The sequence below is a fragment of the Magnolia sinica genome, chromosome 15 (assembly GCF_029962835.1).
Source record: "Magnolia sinica isolate HGM2019 chromosome 15, MsV1, whole genome shotgun sequence".
Classification (NCBI taxonomy): Eukaryota; Viridiplantae; Streptophyta; class Magnoliopsida; order Magnoliales; family Magnoliaceae; genus Magnolia; species Magnolia sinica.
This window is the reverse complement of record NC_080587.1, coordinates 20,299,689-20,318,429: the sequence shown is the minus strand read 5'-3', so window position 1 is coordinate 20,318,429 and position 18,741 is coordinate 20,299,689. Positions and strand designations below refer to the sequence as shown.

General features: G+C 42.9%; 1 protein-coding gene across 1 annotated transcript; it reads left to right on the top strand.

Moving 5' to 3' along the window:
• The first annotated feature begins 17,352 nt into the window (after positions 1–17,352).
• On the top strand, positions 17,353–18,117 carry LOC131226867 (uncharacterized). The gene has a single exon (XM_058222579.1). The coding sequence runs from the start codon at positions 17,353–17,355 to the stop codon at positions 18,115–18,117; it is 765 nt and encodes a 254-aa protein (XP_058078562.1).
• Positions 18,118–18,741: the final 624 nt, after the last annotated feature.

Genomic DNA, 18,741 nt, shown 5'->3' with positions numbered 1-18,741 from the left:
AGGGTCACAGGAGGTTTGGATTAATATAATATTTGTTTTCCTCTTCATCCAGGTCTATGCGACATTATGAACAGATTGGATAGAAAATAAACATTATTTCTAGCCTAACAAATGTTTTAATGGTGAGAATTATTACCCCACTTGTATTTGTGGTGCGGTCTACCTGAGCTTTGGATATGACTATTTTTTACTAATACTCTAATACGAACTTGGGAAATAAATGAGCAGTGTGGATATAATAAACGAACTTGGGAAATAAATGAACGGCGTGGATATAATAAATACATATCTTCCTAAGGAAAAGTTAGCTCCTTGGCAAGAGAGCAGTTCGGAGTACGGTACACCCCTCACATGGGGCTATCAATGACATGCATTGTCCTGATTTACAGGATGGGTACAACACTTCATATTCAACCTACATTTGTGACCCAACACATGAGTGGATCAGGAGCGTGTTGACGGTGGGGTACACCTATCCTATCCGATCTTGCAGTTGTGTTTTGCGATGAATAGGAAAAGATGTTACACGTGTGTTACAACTAAGCTTATTTCTTTCAAATCTTAAAATTAAAGCTCTTAATTTATAATTTTGATGCAAAATATGAAAAATAATAAATTTATAACAACTTAACGCTGATTTAATATTTTTAATAGAGAAAAATAAAAATAAAAAGCAAAAATCGAACAAGGCACCAAATCAAATATGTAGAATATATCTTCCTACTAGTGCGTTTTGCATTGCACAAGTGCAATATAAGATATTTCATGAGATATATAGGCGAATATCTTCAATGCTTAAAACACTATCAACCACTTTAGATTCCACCAATCAAAACAAAGAGGCATTTCATCTGTTTACATAATATTACACATTGAAGGATATTATTATCCAATAATAATACACTAAGGTCGTGTTTGTTAATGCTGAATTTTTGCACTTAACATGGAATGGGAAAAATTTTCCGTGTTTAGTAGTGTTTGTTAATGCGTTGTTAACACGGAAGACAGAATTCTTTCCGTGATAGGAGTCTGGCTTAATGGTGAACACGGAATGCGCTCGATGATTTTTCATTAAACAAAAAAATTTTACTTCTAAAAGTAACCATTTTCAAATAACTATGGAAATTTTTTCTTTTAAATTATTTATGCAATACAAAGTCAACCTTTAACCTGTTAAACTTCTTTATGCCCCACCATGATTTATGTGTTTGATCCACACCGTCCATTTACTTTTCAGATAATTTAAGGTGTGATCCAATAAAAGAAGCAGGTCCATAGAAAAACTGGACCACACTGCAAAAAGCAGAGGGGGATTGAACGTCTACCATTGAAACCCTTTTGGGGTCACAGAAATTTCAGATCAATATGAAATTTGTTTTTTCTCTTCGTACATATATTTTTGACCTTATGAATAGATTAGATGGAAAATAAATGTCACAGTGCACCTGTGAATTTTTTAAGGGTGAAAATCATTATCCTGCTGCTATTTTTGGTGTGGTCCATTTGAGCATTGGATCTGCCTCATTTTTGTGTTCATTTCTTAAAATAATCTAAGAAAAGGGATTGACGGTTTGGATGTATAGATATATCACGGTGGGCTACCCACAGAACTGCACATTCGGAGCTAAGGACGGGCGAGGGTAGTACGCAATCCACGTCCTCGCAACTCGGCGCTCGCCTTGGACACGAAATGGATTGGCTACTCCCCAGCCACCGTAGTCAGTGCTCTGTTAGCCCCTCCATGATGTATGTGTTTCATCCATTCCGTTCATCCATTTTTACAGGTCATTCTAGTGCTTCACCCCGATAATTAGAGGATATAAATCTCAGGTGGACCACACCGTAGGAAAACAATAATGATTGGATATACATCAGTAAAATCCTCTTAAGGCCTACTGTACTGTTTATTTGACATCCAATATTTTTATTAGGTCATACAGGCCCAGATGAAGGGAAAAAACAAAGATCAGCTTGATCCAAAACTTTTATAGCCCCCAAAAGGTTTTTAATGGTTGACGCTCATTCAACACTGATTCCTATAATGTGGCCCACTTGAGATTTTGATATATCTAATTTTTTGTCCCATACCATGAAATGATCTGAAAAAATAAATGGATGGCATGGATGAAACACATACATCATGGAAGGGCCATAGAGCACCGACCAGCAGCCATTGGCCGGTGGCCGTGGGAGTAGCCAATCCGTTCCGGACGCGGATCTCCTGCAAAAGCCTTTCGCGGGGAGTTCCTGCGCTGGGAACGCATGTGGGGCCACTGGGATGTTTGTGAGAAATCCTCACTGTCCATTCATTTTATCAGTTCATTTTAAGACATGAGGCCAAAGATGAACTGTATCCAATGCTCAAGTGGGCCGAAAACGTGATAACTAAATGTCCACAGTTGAAATATTCGTGGGGCCACAGAAGTTTTGAATCATGCTAATATTTGTGTTAACACCGTGGAAGGACGTTTCTGAGGTGGTTTGTTCGAAATAGGTGGGGTCCACCCCTGGTACTTTTCGGAGGATCCACTCCTTTCATAATGTTGATCGTATCATATAAATCCACATGCTCAGATATGGGGCTGATCTGAGTTTTCAGTGGGCCACACGCTTAGCAGATGCACGGATAATACTCACCATTATAACCAAAATCGACTTACCACGTACGCTTGGTCCATGCATGCATATCTATTTACACTTTTTAATTCCCAACTAACTTCTAATGTTTGTTTTGTGGTAATGCACCGTCCAATTACTTTGAAATTGGGTAGGTATTCTCTGTTTTTTGTCCCATGGGTCAAGTTTGGGCTCCGATCTCCCAAGAATAACCAAGATACTCCTTTAGTGGTTGATACACTTTGAAATAATTTCTTTATAATCTAAAGTATTTCCAAACAGGAGATAGATAGGGGCAAATGTGTCAAATTAACATATTTCAGACATTTCAGATATTTGTTAATAAACAAATTGTTTCAAATTGAGTACTTAATTTTCAGACTTCAGCCATTGTTACCAAACAAGTTTTTTGACTTCAGATTTCAAATTCAGGCTTCAAATTTCAGATTTAACAAACGGGGCCTAACTATGATTATACATACCCTAAAATAAAGTAAATTCCGAGGAATTGTGGGTCCCATTTATGCAAACTGATAACATGAACGGGCCACACAAATTCTCTACCTAAGAATTATCAACTACCTTCTATTTTGGTAGATGCATGCATTGTATATGTCTTAGATTGCTTTCTATGGTTAACTGATTTGTTTGGAAAACAGGACATTTAAACACCATCGTTTCATTGAGGGATGGGAGTGGGACTCTTGCGAAAGTAATTGAGAAGGGCCTACCAACACATGTGATTGAGAAGATACTGAGCAAGGAGGCTGCTGGTTGGACCAAAAATCAGGTAAGTCTACTTATCAGTTAGATTACAACCGTACATTGGATGTGAACTCAATAGTTATTTTCTTTGCAAACTTTCCATTTTTGTGTTACAAATGTGTGGATCACACTGATTAGTTTTATAAGTTCATCTTCACATAATTTGTGGTTTGCTAACTATTGGATGTAGGCCAGTGGGGCCCACTCATAAGCAATCACTAGTGGGTTCTTTCAGCTTTTTCCTTTTTGTTGAAATATCAAATTCAATTTTGAATTTGATTTTGGATAGGAGATAGGGAGAAGACCAGATAATTTGGTCTCATCCCATCTCCTTCCTTTCCTATATAAAGGGATACCTTTTCTCTCATAAAAGGCAATCATATAAAATATCGAGAGTATACAGAGAGATATAGTGTGCACAATAATCTGTCCCTTTTAACTTGTCCTTGGGACAATCTAATCCATAGATCACAATCCGGAGCCACTTATACTGTAGGATCAGAGGTGTGAATAGATCCATCTACTCTAATAGTAGATAGGCGGGCTGAGCGTCGATCTTCTGCTTTGTGAGGGTTCTAAAACTCGTGTAGACCGTCAGATCTTGAGGGCTCACCTTCAGCGATTTCCCATCAGTGGTATCAAAGCGTTAAACGGCGGATCTCCAATTATTTTCTTCAAAAAGGTAAGTGGCCTCCCCCCCTTTTTTTTTTTTGGAATCATACTCAAATTTTTATTTGAATGGTATCAGATCAGTGTGCGTACAGTGACTTGATATGCACATATGCACTAAATTTGGGCTTACATGGATGCATGTACATGTGTAAAATTTGGACTCTCAAATGTGCATGTATTGTACAATACCTACTAACATGGCCTAATAATTTAGATGATCTGGATTCCAATCATTATTTATTATGCATAATCTATATATATATATATATATATATATATATAGAGTCATGCTCCCCTGCGCACCTACGCACGTGCGCACCTTTGCACACGTGCCATGGGTGTCTAATCTGAACGGTCCATGTGATGCGGAATCCCGTGAAACCCCATAAGAAGAACTTTCACCCCGATCTAAAGTTCTGCTGGGCCATAGCAAAAGATCTGGAAGATTCAGGCATTCCCCATCATATTAAGGTTTGGATCACTGAGCCATTAGCCCTAAGTGCATGGGAAAACCATGTAATTTCTTATTGTGCTAGATTTCATAAATTCAGGGCAATTTTTTTAATAATCCAGACCTTTTATCCGATGGGATCCACTTTGGATGAGCACGGGCCAACGATGATCATGATCTCCAACCATTCATGAGGATGCACGCATGGATCTTGATAAATGCTTGCCCTGTAGGGCCGAGCCCACAAGCTGCGAAGTAGGCCCGCCCGTTCCCGGTGGTAAACATGCCAACTCTATCGCTAATGGACGGTTCAAAACAATCCACCGTGACATACTCAAATAAAACATTTCTATATGCTTAACCATACGGCCACCGTGACGTACACAACTATGAGGTTGCTGTATTGTCGCACCCAGCTATATAGCTGCAGTCACAAAAGTAATAGCTATGTAGACGCATTCTTATTCTGATAAGTGGGCTCATATATAGTTGTTGTATTAAAGTACACCACTACATCATAGCTGCTGGTGACGTATCTCATCATACTGCCAATAGATAATTGTATTGACATGTCACGCACCCAGCTATATAGTTGCTGTACAAGTGGGAAGCTGATTGGCTGGTGTACATCACAGCTGCCGAACACGTGGGAAGCTGATTGGCTGGTGTACATCACAGTTGTTGTACACGTGGGAAGTTGATTGGCGGATGTACATCAAACCAGCCATATAGTTGTTGTACATGTGCGTTTGATCACGAGATATGTGTTGTATCCAAACCGTCCATCCATTTGGTGAGCTTGGTATACGGATGAACGACATGGATGTAAAGCACATACATCCTATTGATGAAGGATGTATAGCATGGTGGCCCCACACACAAACCTATGGTTGTCAACCTACTCCCATTGTTCTCTGTGGTTTGGCCCACATGAATTGTGGATTTTTATTTTTTATTTTTGCACAATAGAATCGAGGATAGAACCTGATTGACGGATTAAATTTTACATATACATTATGGTGGGGTCCACAAGATTAGGTGTTTTACGCTGCAGTGGATTCGTCCCCCATGTGACCATCTATAACATGTATAGCTGTAATGTACAGCTGTAGATACAAATCCTTTAACAGTCAGATTTATGAATAGGATCTGGGCTGTCCATGGGGTGGGCCCTTACATGGTTTGGCCACCGTCCAAAGTAATTGTATATTACTTGTCTTGAACAGTGGACTTCAAATGGACGGTTAAATATGGATATGATAAGTGGTCACCTAATTTTTTTAAAATTCTCCTGCAATTTAGCTTATGCAATTTTTGTATGATATATATTTGTTTTTAGCAAACTGTTAACCACATTTAGCGAAAATATGGATGGTGTAGATTAAATCTTCTTTGAGAATTAGTGATCTAGAGATCATTAGTGATCGAAACGATCATTAACCATGATGATCAATATTGATGATAGGATCCATCATCAATAATGAACATTAACGGTAATGATTGGATCTATCACTAATGGTCATGATCACAAGTGATGATTGAACTCTCTTTATGATTATACAATTCACTTTTTTCGGATGATTATATGTGTGATATAATTAGGCTTGATGTGATCAGATCTGAGGTATTTTTTTTTAAAATATTGGAATATAGAAAATTAGTGCTAGTTGCTTCCTACACATAAACATAGGTTGTGCATAACCTGAGTGAGAGTTTATTCTCCTCCACCAAATGATACATGCAACCAATAATGGAAGGTTGCCCGTTATAGAAAATTATTCTTATAAAAGCATTAAACTCATCTTAAATAGAGAACTTGATTGTTCTACAACAACCATTCGGGTATGTGGACTTTGAGATCTCATTAAGATGTGTTGACTACTTTTATACTTTGAAAATTTATATAACACGTAGAAATGCTGATGATTAGTGTCAATACCTTAGATCATAGCTAAGTAGTGATACTTATGCAATGTAGAGATGACCATCAAAGCGTTAATCGCTGAACAGCTGAAAAGACAACATTTCGACGGTAACAACTACGAAGATTGGTCCTGCGCGGTGCGATACCTTCTGGACGAGAACGACATATCGCATACACTCGATGAAGTTTAAGAGGAACCCATATTGGCTAAAAACGAAAATTTACAAGAACATAGGGTTGTGATGACTCGCTACAACAAGTGGCGAAAACAAAGTTGTTCTGCTTGTAATGTCCTTCTTAGCACTATGCACAAAGAACTCATACCTACGTATGAAGTGCATGATACCGCTAAGGAAATCTGGGAAGCACTGACAAATGCCTATGTGCAAAATTCAGATGCGAGAGTTCGGGCAATAGAATTAGAATTCCAGGAATATAGGATACTAGTTGGCTGCCCCATCAAAGATCATATCCGTAAGATAGAGCAAATGATAGGTGCCCTTAGGAATGTTGGGTGTAAATTGACTGAAAATCAAAAGATTATAACCATGCATCGTTCCTTGCCTGAATCTTGGGCCCCAATAAAAAGAATTTTGAACCATACTGATTCTATCACTACGTTTAGAGACTTTTGTGGTCACTTGGTACATGAGGTTGAAATGAATGCAATTTAGCTAAGTTCGGCCAAGGCCTTTGTAGCAGAGACCTATAAGCGGAAAGATAACAAATAACAGTTTAAATCTCGCAAGAAGGCGAAAAATAATAACCAAGAACAGAAGATCACAGCACCTCCTCCAAATCTTAAGAAGGGGAATAGAAAGAAGAAGTAAAAAAAGATAAATATAGTTTGCTTTGTCTGTGAAAATTTCGACTATTATACTCGGCAGTGTGCCCATAAAAAGATGGTAATTCCTAAGTCACTAGATACTTTGTATGTAGGCGTTTGTTCTGAAATTCTTTCCGTTGATACTATATTTAATGAGTGGATTTTGAATTTAGGCGCAACAAAGCACGTGACATAGAGTCGTCGAGGACTCGATGAATTCCAGCCTCTAGCCAAGGGAAGTTACAAGGTGTATATGGGAAACAATGCTGTCGAAGACGTACTAGGGATTGATGTTTTCCATCTCTGTACGCGCATAGGGCGAACAATAATCCTCCATGATACTCTTTATGCACCGGGGATGAGTCGGAATTTAATTTCTGTTTCTAGGTTATTATTTGATGGTTTTGATATTTAATTTTTCGGGACAAGAGTTTCTTTGAGATTGAATAACCTCATCTTTGCATGGAGAAATTTAATTTCAGATTTATTTATTCTGGACGTAGATAGTGATAATACTCCTCTTGCTTTATCTGCTATATTGAATGAAACTGTAACATCCCGTCTAGCTGGAACAGTGTCTTGGGGCGTCCACGTAGGATTTGCCGCAAGACCGTTCGATTATACTACACGTGGTGAGGTACCGCAGATAAAATTAAGCCAGGATTAGCCAATGAAGTAGACCAGACGGGTCATGGCAAGACCAAGTGCGGGCCGCCAAGCAGGATGACCGCTTACACTTAGCAACAGCCCGTGCGGGCTATATCGCGACGCAGGAAGGTCAGAAAAATCTAAAAATTTAGGGGACCTTAGAACTCACTGGGCTTGTGGATCATCACGGACCACGGACCCAGTGGACACCCAGAAGTGGGATCTGGCACAGGCTAAATACACCTCATCAATGCTAGGACCGGAATCTGGCACTCGCAAATGAAACCGAGATTCCGGGCTATCCAACCATCAGATCTCTTCTACATTTACACTCGTCCACAAACTCTGGGACCTGATCGAGGAACGGTGACCGTTGATCACAAATCGGACCCGTACGACCAAACCCCATATCCGATCGTCTCCAAATTTTGCATGGCCCTTCATCGGGCCATGGAGTATCTATCCTATAATTTTCGTGGCCAGAGGGCCACCAGAACCAATCCAGTCACCAAAATGGACCCCATAGGGCCATTTAAAGGTCAAGATCACTTACTCAGACCCTATATCCATTCATCCGTTTGTCCCCAAATTTTACACGGGCCCTATTCGGGCCATAAGATACTTGCCCACCAAATTTGGTGGCCAAAGGAGTGTTAGGGCCAGCCCTAGACCAATAGGGAGCCCTAGAGGGTCATTGTAGGCATTTAACGAAACTTAAGGCCAAAGGGCCCAAGTCTAGGAAACAAAACCCTAGCTCTCTCATAACTTCCTCCTTTACTACAACCACCAAGGGTAAAGAGAGAGAGAGAGAGAGAGAGAGAGAGAGGAGAAGATAGTGTGAGAGAAGGAGATACAAGGTGGACCCTAGATCGAAGTGGGGCCTAAGAGAGTCAACCCTTCCAACTCCCTACCTCTCTTACAAGGAGAATCTCTCCTCCTTAACCTCAACAATCGTCCGTGGGTTGCCTAGGTAAGATCTCTCACCCATTCTTCTTGAAATCCATGTACTAAGATGGGGTTGGCTTAGAATTCTAACATGCAAGAGCTTGTTTTAGGGATTCCGGCCGATCAACCCGAAAGCCCTCTTTCCTAAGGCGTTTTTCGAATCTCCAACAACCCATAGGTGCGGACTATTATTCTTAGGTGGCTTAGCACCAATTTTAGTATAAGCTTAATGATTTTGATCGTTTTGATGCAATGCTTGAAATTCTAGAGAAACCCTAGGAAGTACTATTGATAAGGGTCGAATATTACATATCAGACCCTAATTATTACATGATTTTACGTACATGATAATGCTTAATGGAATATTTTAATTATATTTTTATTGCAGGATGAAATCAGGAGCGTTGATGGAAAAAGAGTACTACAAGCATGGATTTGACACTCCGAAGTCACCAGAGCAAGGGACGCACTCCAGAAAACTAAGACTGAAGAATTTACATACCAGAGATCCGAGAAAATCAAGTCGTTCACGTTAAAAAGGCCCAAAAATAGTCCAAAATGCAAGATCACATGGTTTCTGTCATCCGATTGACTCGAAACTTCATACATGACCTGTAGGCCATAAATAAACTGTACATATTAAATTTCAACCATTGGATATCTCGAGAAGTGGGCCAACGGACAGATCAGCCCATTAATCTCCAATTTTAGGCCCACCTACAATCTGGATATACTTCAAAGTTGACCTAGACGATTTAAATAAGATGAGAAATAGGATGGACGGATTGGATTTCTCGACAGCATCATAGTGGACCCCACCTTTTGTGACATGTGCATAATGCACATGTGCACTGTCCGTGCACCGAGCGAACCTACGTCGGTCAGCAGCGCTGACTCGACTTCCTTTCAAAAAATGGAAGTTTCCATTTCTGCGCCGCGTAACGGACGAAAAATCCATTTTTACGGACCTCTGTGGGCCCCACCCACGGCACGTACGTCTAATCCAAACCATTCATCGTGTAGAAGGGTTCAAGAGCTACAAAACCATGTTTACAGTTTGTGTCTATACGTGCACACGTGTGCGCTACAGAGGTCACAACCGGACTGCCCTGCGACGTTCAAAAAGATCTCAGCATGATTCCTTCTCTGGGCCGCGTCAATGGACGTTCAAAACCATCCATCTTTGAACGAAATTTCGTCCTGAATCCAATGTACGGGGTGGATTTTTCCGAAAATGCTTATGTGGGGCCCACCGAGCATCACAGCGCCGGACGTGCGAAGGCTTACGCACGTCCGCGAAAAGCGGACTTCCAGGCGGTTGTGGCCCACCATACTTGATCAGATGAAAGATCTGATCCGTCCATCATGTAGAGAACTCGGAAACGTCTTAAGGGACGATATTTTTTTGGAAACTGAGCAAGGAAAGATGGGTTGTTTTGCGTCTGATCTAGGCTATGTAAAGAAGTTACCCACGCTGGTGCGTAAAGACCTTCCCACCGACTCTTTGTACGCATCCCAGCACAGCTCTGCACCGTACCTGAGAACTATAAAAGAGAAAGAAAAGGCTCGTTTGAGAGGGAGGGGAATAGGGAGGGGAATACAAGGAAGAGGTTCGTTTTGGAGAGAAGAAAGAAAGAGAGAAGATAGGAGTGTGTGGCTGGACGTGGATCTGAGACCACCTCCATTACCGATTCGAGAGATAGAGAGAAGGGGAAAGAGAAAAGAGAGCAAATCCAGGGAGAGCTTAAAGAAAGCAAAAGAGAGAAAGCAAGAGGGAAGAGAGGATGGAGTTTTTCTTTTATAAATATTATTTTTCCGTCTTCCTACTTGATCCCATGAGTTTCTAATCTTTTAGCTAGGGCTGAGATGAAGCCCCTAATTTGAATAACTTTTGTATGTGTTGATTTTATCTGAATCTGATTGGATTGTTTCTTTCTCTAGTGTGATTAACAGAAATTTCCGTACTTCTCTATGCTAAGAGCTCAACCAAAATCTAGTTATGGATGTTGTTTGGAATATTATTCTAGGTGCTTGTGTCTGACCATGAACAGGTTCCTATAGAGGAAGAAACAGGAATCTACATCTTTCCATGCCTGACCATGGATGGAAAGATGTGATCCATATGCTTTAAGGAATTATATATTCTGTGTGCCCGACCAAGGACATAGAGTGCGCTTTATTTATTTTGATATCAATCTGAATTAGGGTGAATCAACAGGTAGAACAAGGTTTATGATAATTATGGGTGGATTCGAAAGTCCTAGTCTTCTCCTTGATTGAATTTTTCTCATTATTCTCGGTTATTTTTCCATTGATTTTTGTTTAGTTTACTCAATTACTATCTCAAATATTTGTTGGATTAGTTAAGAAGAGTCTTTAATTTTGAATTGTGACAATCAGTCCTCGTGGGAACGATCTTGTAATACGTACCACATCTACATCTGATTCGTATACTTGCGAGTTTAAAATCATTTAAATCAGGTTGGTTTAAATAAAACATCATCTATTGTGACTAAAATTGTATGGATTTGTATGTTTGGCACTCTTGATGTCTTTCTTACCTCTCACATGATTTTTGTGTATGTATGATTACACGATTATGCCTTGTTTGATTTCTTCATGTATTGTGCCTCATAGTATATATGATGTTATTTCGCTTGCGCACATGATTTCTTAATATGGGGGAAGTGCTTAACTTCCTCATAGGCCCACACAACTCACATGCACTTGTTCATGATAGTGATAGCTTGCTTGTTGAGCATATGCGATTTGTATGATTGAGATGCATGAAAACATGATGCGATATGCTAATTGATAACTTGGATTTGTATGATTGAGATGCATGAAAACATGATGTGATATGCTAGTTGATAACTTGGATTGTCGGTATTTCATGGATCACCCACACACTATTGGGTTGGTCAGGAACAGGATGAGAGACGGTAGTCCCATTGGTAGGACTATACTATGGCAAGACCCGTGGGTTTGGGCGGGTGTGTTCAGGTAGCTGTAGTTCGACTACATGGGTCCCTTGTGCCCGATGACACTCATCTCACACTCGCCTGACTCGCGTGGTCTAGCCTATTGTCTAACCAACCTTATTTTGTTAACCATGCTTGTCACACCTGTATGGAACTTGGAACACCCTACCACCGCAGTGGCCTACTAATAACCGACTGAAACTGGTCCACAGTCTTTTGAGCCGGGCATGGTGGAATGGGACACTGTGTCTCAGCTGTCGGCCTACGCTGGGGTACCGCGCCTCCCCGTAGTGACCGTGAGCGATCCTTTTCTCTTGACACTCCTCATGTGCTTGAAGTCGGGGATGAGGAACCCGACAGGATCACGGACCACTGGGTCTCGGCCTCACGCGTTAGGGGGTATTGGCCTCGCACCAGTTTAGGACATTGATACGTGGGGTGTATCAGAATTCTCAACCTGCTGGATGAATGGATGTAATAACTCGGCTAACACGATCGCATTGCATCGCATTAGTTAGGGTGGCGACTCGGCAGTCGAGGTTGCTCTGAGGGAGTGTTGACATACGTGATCGTTAGAGGGAGTCGCTCGAGGGAGCATTGTGGCGAGGGCATGCATCATATCATACAGCATGCATGCGCATTAATAAGATTAGTTAGATGTTTATGATTGACTGTTTTTCATTAAGATCATATTATAATTGATGCCTGTGATAACTTAAGTTTAATAGCACCCACTGAGTTGATCACTCACTCCCACTCTGGGACGGTGTTTTAAAACACCAACCAGACCCGTTTATAGATGCAGGTGACTCAGGACTGGAGGAGCCTGACGAGGCGTGCCTCTACGAGGAGGACGAGCTATCATATTTCCAGTTGATGGATGACTCTCCATTGGCTTGAGGGGCAGGATTTGGGATTGTTGGGCTGTAGGCTCGACCTTATTCTTTTGGACATAGTATTCTTTTGTTGTTTTGATTGGGCAACGCCTTGTGCGACCCATTTATATTTTTGGACATGTATATGTGTTAGATTTCTTTCATTTCAGTAGACTTGTGTGAATATGTTCATGTTCCAGGAAATTCCAAGCTCTTCAACTAAAACGGATCAAATGCATATTAATGAAAATCTGTTAAAAGTGACTCTCGGAAACTCGGGAGTTGAGCGTATGCACGACCCTCGATTTCCTGGGCGTTACAAGTTGGTATCAGAGTGATAGTTTGGAATCAATTGGGCCATGGGTCATGAACTCACGCGTCCGCTGACTTGAGGGTCGCATGATGGAAACCATGAAACATTAGGAACCACCCCATTCCCGAACAAGAAGTTGGGAACTTGACGGCGTAGTTCGATTCGATTAACTAGGAAGTTCTGTGTCTTCCTTTCTCGTTAAACCTAAGAACTCACCATCATGGGATTGGAAATCCCATATTATATTTTCCAAAACGATGCTTGTTTAACAAACCGATGAAATAAATTTGGAAATCCCACCCCACTCAATTCAGGCGCCGCAGTCCCAACCTTGAGTTGAGATTAACCTCGCAATCCAAATCAGTACAACTTAATGCCGCTAGCCAAGTAGGCCAAGGATTGAAATTCCTTTTTTCCAATATATCTTTTTAGGTACTCACCTGTCCTTGCTCTATTTTCAAACTTTCCCCCGTATACTGATAGAGACGAGTCATAGACTGAACGATTGCGCAACAGGAGCCCTCGTCCAAGTCCAAATGAGCAAATATTAGGCCGACATGTTAGTTCCAACCCATGCAGGGGTTATTAGGTAGGGGCAAACAAAATTTTACAGGAAGTAGAGAGAAAGGAGAAAAAGGAGACTTTGGCCCCTAACCAAAAAGAATCTCATAAAGATACTAGGCCTATTGCGGAGATCATTTTCTCCTACCCCAAAATCATGTGTAGTACTTTCCGGGGAGCCATTTTGATGCCCGGAAGCGTTAAAAATGCCTCGGGACTTAAATCCGCGTGCGCCCCGCCGAAACAGCGTGCTCCCCGCCGACCTTTCAGCGAGCCGCGGGCTCCCCACCCCCGGTCCGCATGCGCCCCGCCGAGACGGCATGCTCCCCGTCGACCCCCTCTTTGTTGGCCTTTGCAAATCTAAAAATGGGGCGGGCCCCACCACTTTGTGCCCTTTAAAAAAAAACCTACCACCCCACCTCTTTTCTCCCTCATTATACTCCTCTACTAGCCACCCTTTTCTCTCTCATTTCACTTACCCTCCTTCCTCTTCACATAAACCTTCTTCTACTCTTCTTCCTCTTCCAAAACCCATCCTCAACAACTTCCCATTCTCCCACAAATTCTTCTCCTTTTCTTTATCTACCTTTCCTTACAAACTCCTAAAACCCATTCCATCCTCATTTCCAAAACCTATCCCATTCTCAAGTTACCTTCAACACCCAACCTCAAACCCTCACACCCAACATTCCCTCAACCCATTTCCCAAATCACTCCTTAGGATCCATCCCTTAACTCCATTTTCCTTAAACCACCTCAATCCCTCCTCAAACCCCACACCTTCAACCCAACTTCTTTTCCTTCTCTCCAACCCATCTTCCCCAAGCCCATTCTTCAACCTACTTCCACCCTTTTCAAAACCCTATTCCCAAACTCCTTTCCAAGCTCCATTCTCAAACCTTTTTTTAAAAAACCACATTCCAAATCCATACCCAACCCATATTTTCTCCATCCTTTCACAAAGCCATTCCCAAAACCCAAGCTATAACCCCTTTCTAAAGACCCGTTCACCTTCAACCGAGTAGTATGGCGTTCTTTGCCACCATTGCCTCATTCTTCACTATCCCAGTAGTCCTTTCCCTTGTGGGGAAGAAAAGGGCGGCTCCTGAGAAGGCGGGGCCGAGCCAAGAGCGGCATAGTAAGAAGAAGGCCGATCGAAAGGGGGATGCAAGCTTGGAAATTCGATCCAAGAGGTGGAACGATTCCCAAAGGGATGAGGCGCAAGTTGAAGACTTGAAAAATTTTCGCATACGCCAAGTCACCTTCGAGGCCTCCGTGGAGGAACATTTGCTAGGTAATAACTCCCTACTCAATCGACTTATGGAGAAGGATTGGGGCCCCATGTTTTATGTAAACGAGCAAGCCGATGTGGGGCGGGCTAGGATGTTTTACACTCGGATTAGAAATCCTCAATTCGAGCCCCTTGGGTTTGATATTTTAGTTCGTGACAAGAAGGTCCACTTAGGAGTTGAGGATTTTGCTGAAATACTAGGAGTACCACTGGGGGAGGTGCAAATTGATGAAACAAATCTCGACTCGAGAGAAGCCTGCGATGAACGAACTCGCTTCTTGTGTGGCCGCCTTGCCCCCTAGAAGAGAGAGGTCAGCTTGTATGCAACATCCCTTACTCCCGAATTTCGGGTACTCCACCGCATTGCAACCCACAATATATACCCGAGAATGAGGAACCGCAATGAATGCTCCCGTTACATGGTGGAGTTCATGTATCAAGTGGCTTGAGGAGCAAATGTGTGCGCCCCTAGCATCGTACTCTACCAAATTGTGAAGGCCGCAAGGGCGGTGCGAAAGGATGTAGCTCTCCCGTTTGGTCGTTTAGCCTGCCACATAGCCGAACAATATGGGATAGGCGGGTCGGATGGCAACCCCATACCCACGAAAATCATGGGGGATAAGATGCTAAACTCCATGGGATTGAGACCCAAACAGAAACAGGCCCACATCGACAAGTACAGAGATGCTGATGAAGGGGAAGAAGAGGGCGACAAGAGTAACGAAGACGAGGATGAGGAAGAAGCCGAAGGGGCAGAAGGAGCTGACGAGATCGAAGAAGCTGGCAGGGAGCCACTTACCATCCCAGACATACGTAGGTGCTTGGATGCGCTCAGGGTAGAGGTGGTAGAGATCAAAGAAACCCAAGCAAGGAACCAAACGAAGCAAGAGAATGGAACAGGAAGATGCACCGAGCCATAAAGGCCCTCATCTGCTGCAGCAAAAGGGAAGAGGTACCCCCACTTTCGCCCGACTCAGACAAGTAGCAGCACCACCTTACTGCTGATTAGTAGTTTGCTCTAAGTTGTTTAAGACTAATTCCATGTACTGAAGAATGCTTAGGACTTTTGTTTAACTAGCTTGTATTTCCTTTTCGTTTAGCATATCTAGTAATCTATATAATCTATGTTGTAGCATGTAACTGGCCATGTTAATGGCATTTTGAAATTAATGCTAATGTATGGATTGACTTGAAGTTCTCCTTGCTAGAAGTGTGCCCTGCCTATGTTGTGGTTATAATCATGAATATCAGGCTATAGGTCTGGTATGCCTAGTGTAAGCAATGTTCTAGTGACTAATACTTTAAGAAATTTCTTCTCAGGAAATGCCTCTGCGACCAGAGGGTCGGTACGTTTGCCTTCCTCACGGTGGCCTAGTCGATAGGGACCTCCTCCCCGACAATCAACAAGGCCCCCTAAGTGGGAATAGATCCCAGAATACGGGTAGCACTACCCAAGAGGCGGCCCGGAGTACTCCGCCACCGCAAGCTACGGCACCCGTACTTCCTACGCCGTAAATTATGGATCGAGTAGACCAGATGTTGCTTCTCATGCAACAACATCAACAGATGGTGGTCACTAATATGCAACAACAACAGCAAATGATGGCTACTATGATGGAGGCCATGACCCAAAACTTGGGCACGTCGCAACCTGAAGCACCTGGCTTAGCCATGCCCGCAACCAACACGCACAACCTATATGAGTGGTTCCAGAGGCATAGGCCGCCTACTTTAGCCGGCACCCACCGCCCAGAGAAAGTGAAATACTGGCTCAACAGGGTCATCAAGTTACTACGACCTCTCTACTATTTTGAGGCGGAGAATGTCTAGCTCGTCTTATATCTCTTTGAGAAGGAGGCGGAGTTATGGTGGGAGAGTGTCCTCCGATCTATTCCCAAGAACCACATATAGACGTGGGAGGCATTCGAGGCCCGTTTCAATGAGAAGTATATCCCTCAATCGTATCAACATGAGAGGGAGAATGAATTTCTCTGCCTCCAACAAGGGGGGATGAGCGTGGCTCAATATGAGAACTGCTTTACGGAACTCTTCCGCTATGCTTCCGAGATGATCTCCAACGAGGCAATCAAGATGAGACGATTCACGTCAAGATTAAGGAGTGGCATCCGCTCGAAGATGTGTTATACTAACCTCAGGACCTACGCCGAGCTCGTCGAAATGTCTATACAGGCGGAACAGGACGAGGAGCAAGTTACGCGGACCCGCTCGCAGTTGGGACCCTGGAGTAGGACGGAGGGACCATCCTCTTCTTTTATCGGGAAGAGTCCGCGCCCGAGCTCACCACCTAGGCTTGCAGTCACACCGGCTCTTTCTACACAGTCTACACAGATATGTGGTTATTGTAGGAGGACTAGCCACTCGGAGCCTTATTGCTTCACCAGGATGAGGGATCTTGGCTTCACGCCACCACAGCGAAACAATAGACCCCCACAGCAGGCCTTGCAAATCTCGCCCTTGTGAGCAATGGGGCCTAGTCAACAGTTTTGCCGTCCACCACCACCTCAGGTTAGGCCGCCACAACGGTCCATGCAGCGGCCGAACTTCCCGCAGCAGGCTCGGGTGCACGCCTTAGTGGCCGAGGGCCAAGATGCAGTTATCCCTACTCCAACAGCCTTCGAGGTGATGGCTCACATACAAGGTACTCCCATATTTTTATTGGTGGACACCGGGTCCACAGCCTCTCTCATATCACATACCACCGTCAAGCATCTAGGACTACGCTCTACTCCATTTGATAGAGTAAAGATCATTACAGTTGCTGGATCCTTCTCAGAGGCAACGAAGATATGTTGTGATTGCCTCATTGACTTGGGATGCAAGGTGGCGCTTGTGGATCTAATAGTGACCAAAATCTTCCATTACGACGTCATCCTGGGCATGGATTGGTTGACAGTGGTGAGGGCAGAAATTGATTGTGAAACAATGACAGTGAAGATATACGAGGAAGGCAGTACTTCCCTCACATTTCCAGTTCAGGTTAGCTACGATCGTAGGATTTTATGTTTTGCTTCATTAGAGGAGGGTTATCAGGGGCCTTCGCTAACTTGCACTCCCCTAGTTCAAGACTTCGTCGATGTATTCAAAGCCATACCTGGACTTCCTCCTCGCCGTGAGATAGACTTCACAATCGATCTAACTCCGGATGCTAAACTCATCTCCTTGCCTACTTACCACATGCCCCCATGTGAGATGGAAGAGCTAAGGTCTCAAATTGACCAATTGCTATAGAAGGGTTTCATCCGGCCCAGTGTATCACCTTGGGGAGCCCCAGTCTTATTTGTGAAGAAGAAGGACAGGTCATTACGATTGTGTGTAGATTACAGAAGGTTGAACCAAGTGACGGTTCAGAACAAATACCCGTTGCCCAGAATCGACGATTTATTCGACCAGTTGAGGGGTGCTCAATATTTCTCAAAGATCGATCTACAATCAGGGTACCATCAGCTATGAGTTAGGGACGAGGATGTACAGAAAATCGCCTTCAGGACCTGCTTTGTCCATTATGAGTTCCTAGTTATGTTGTTCGGGCTCACCAATGCCCCAGCGGTATTCATGGACCTCATGAATAGAGTCTTCAGGCCGTTCTTATACAGATTTGTCATCGTATTCATCGACGACATATTGATTTTCTCAAAGAGCCGTGAAGAGCATGAAGAGCATCTAAGGGTGGTTCTTGAAACCCATGAGAAAAATCGGTTGTTTGCACAATTTAAGAAGTGCACCTTCTGGAAGGAGGAGGTAAAATTTCTGGGACATGTAGTGTCCAAGGAGGGAATATCTGTAGATCTCGCTAAGGTGGCGGCTGTACAGGGTTGGAAGCAACCGAAGTCGGTCACGGAAGTGAGGAGCTTT

What these genes read in the sequence shown, in the direction of transcription:
- LOC131226867 (XM_058222579.1), top strand. Translation starts at nt 17,353, where the DNA reads ATGGGGCCTAGTCAACAGTTTTGCCGTCCACCACCACCTCAGGTTAGG.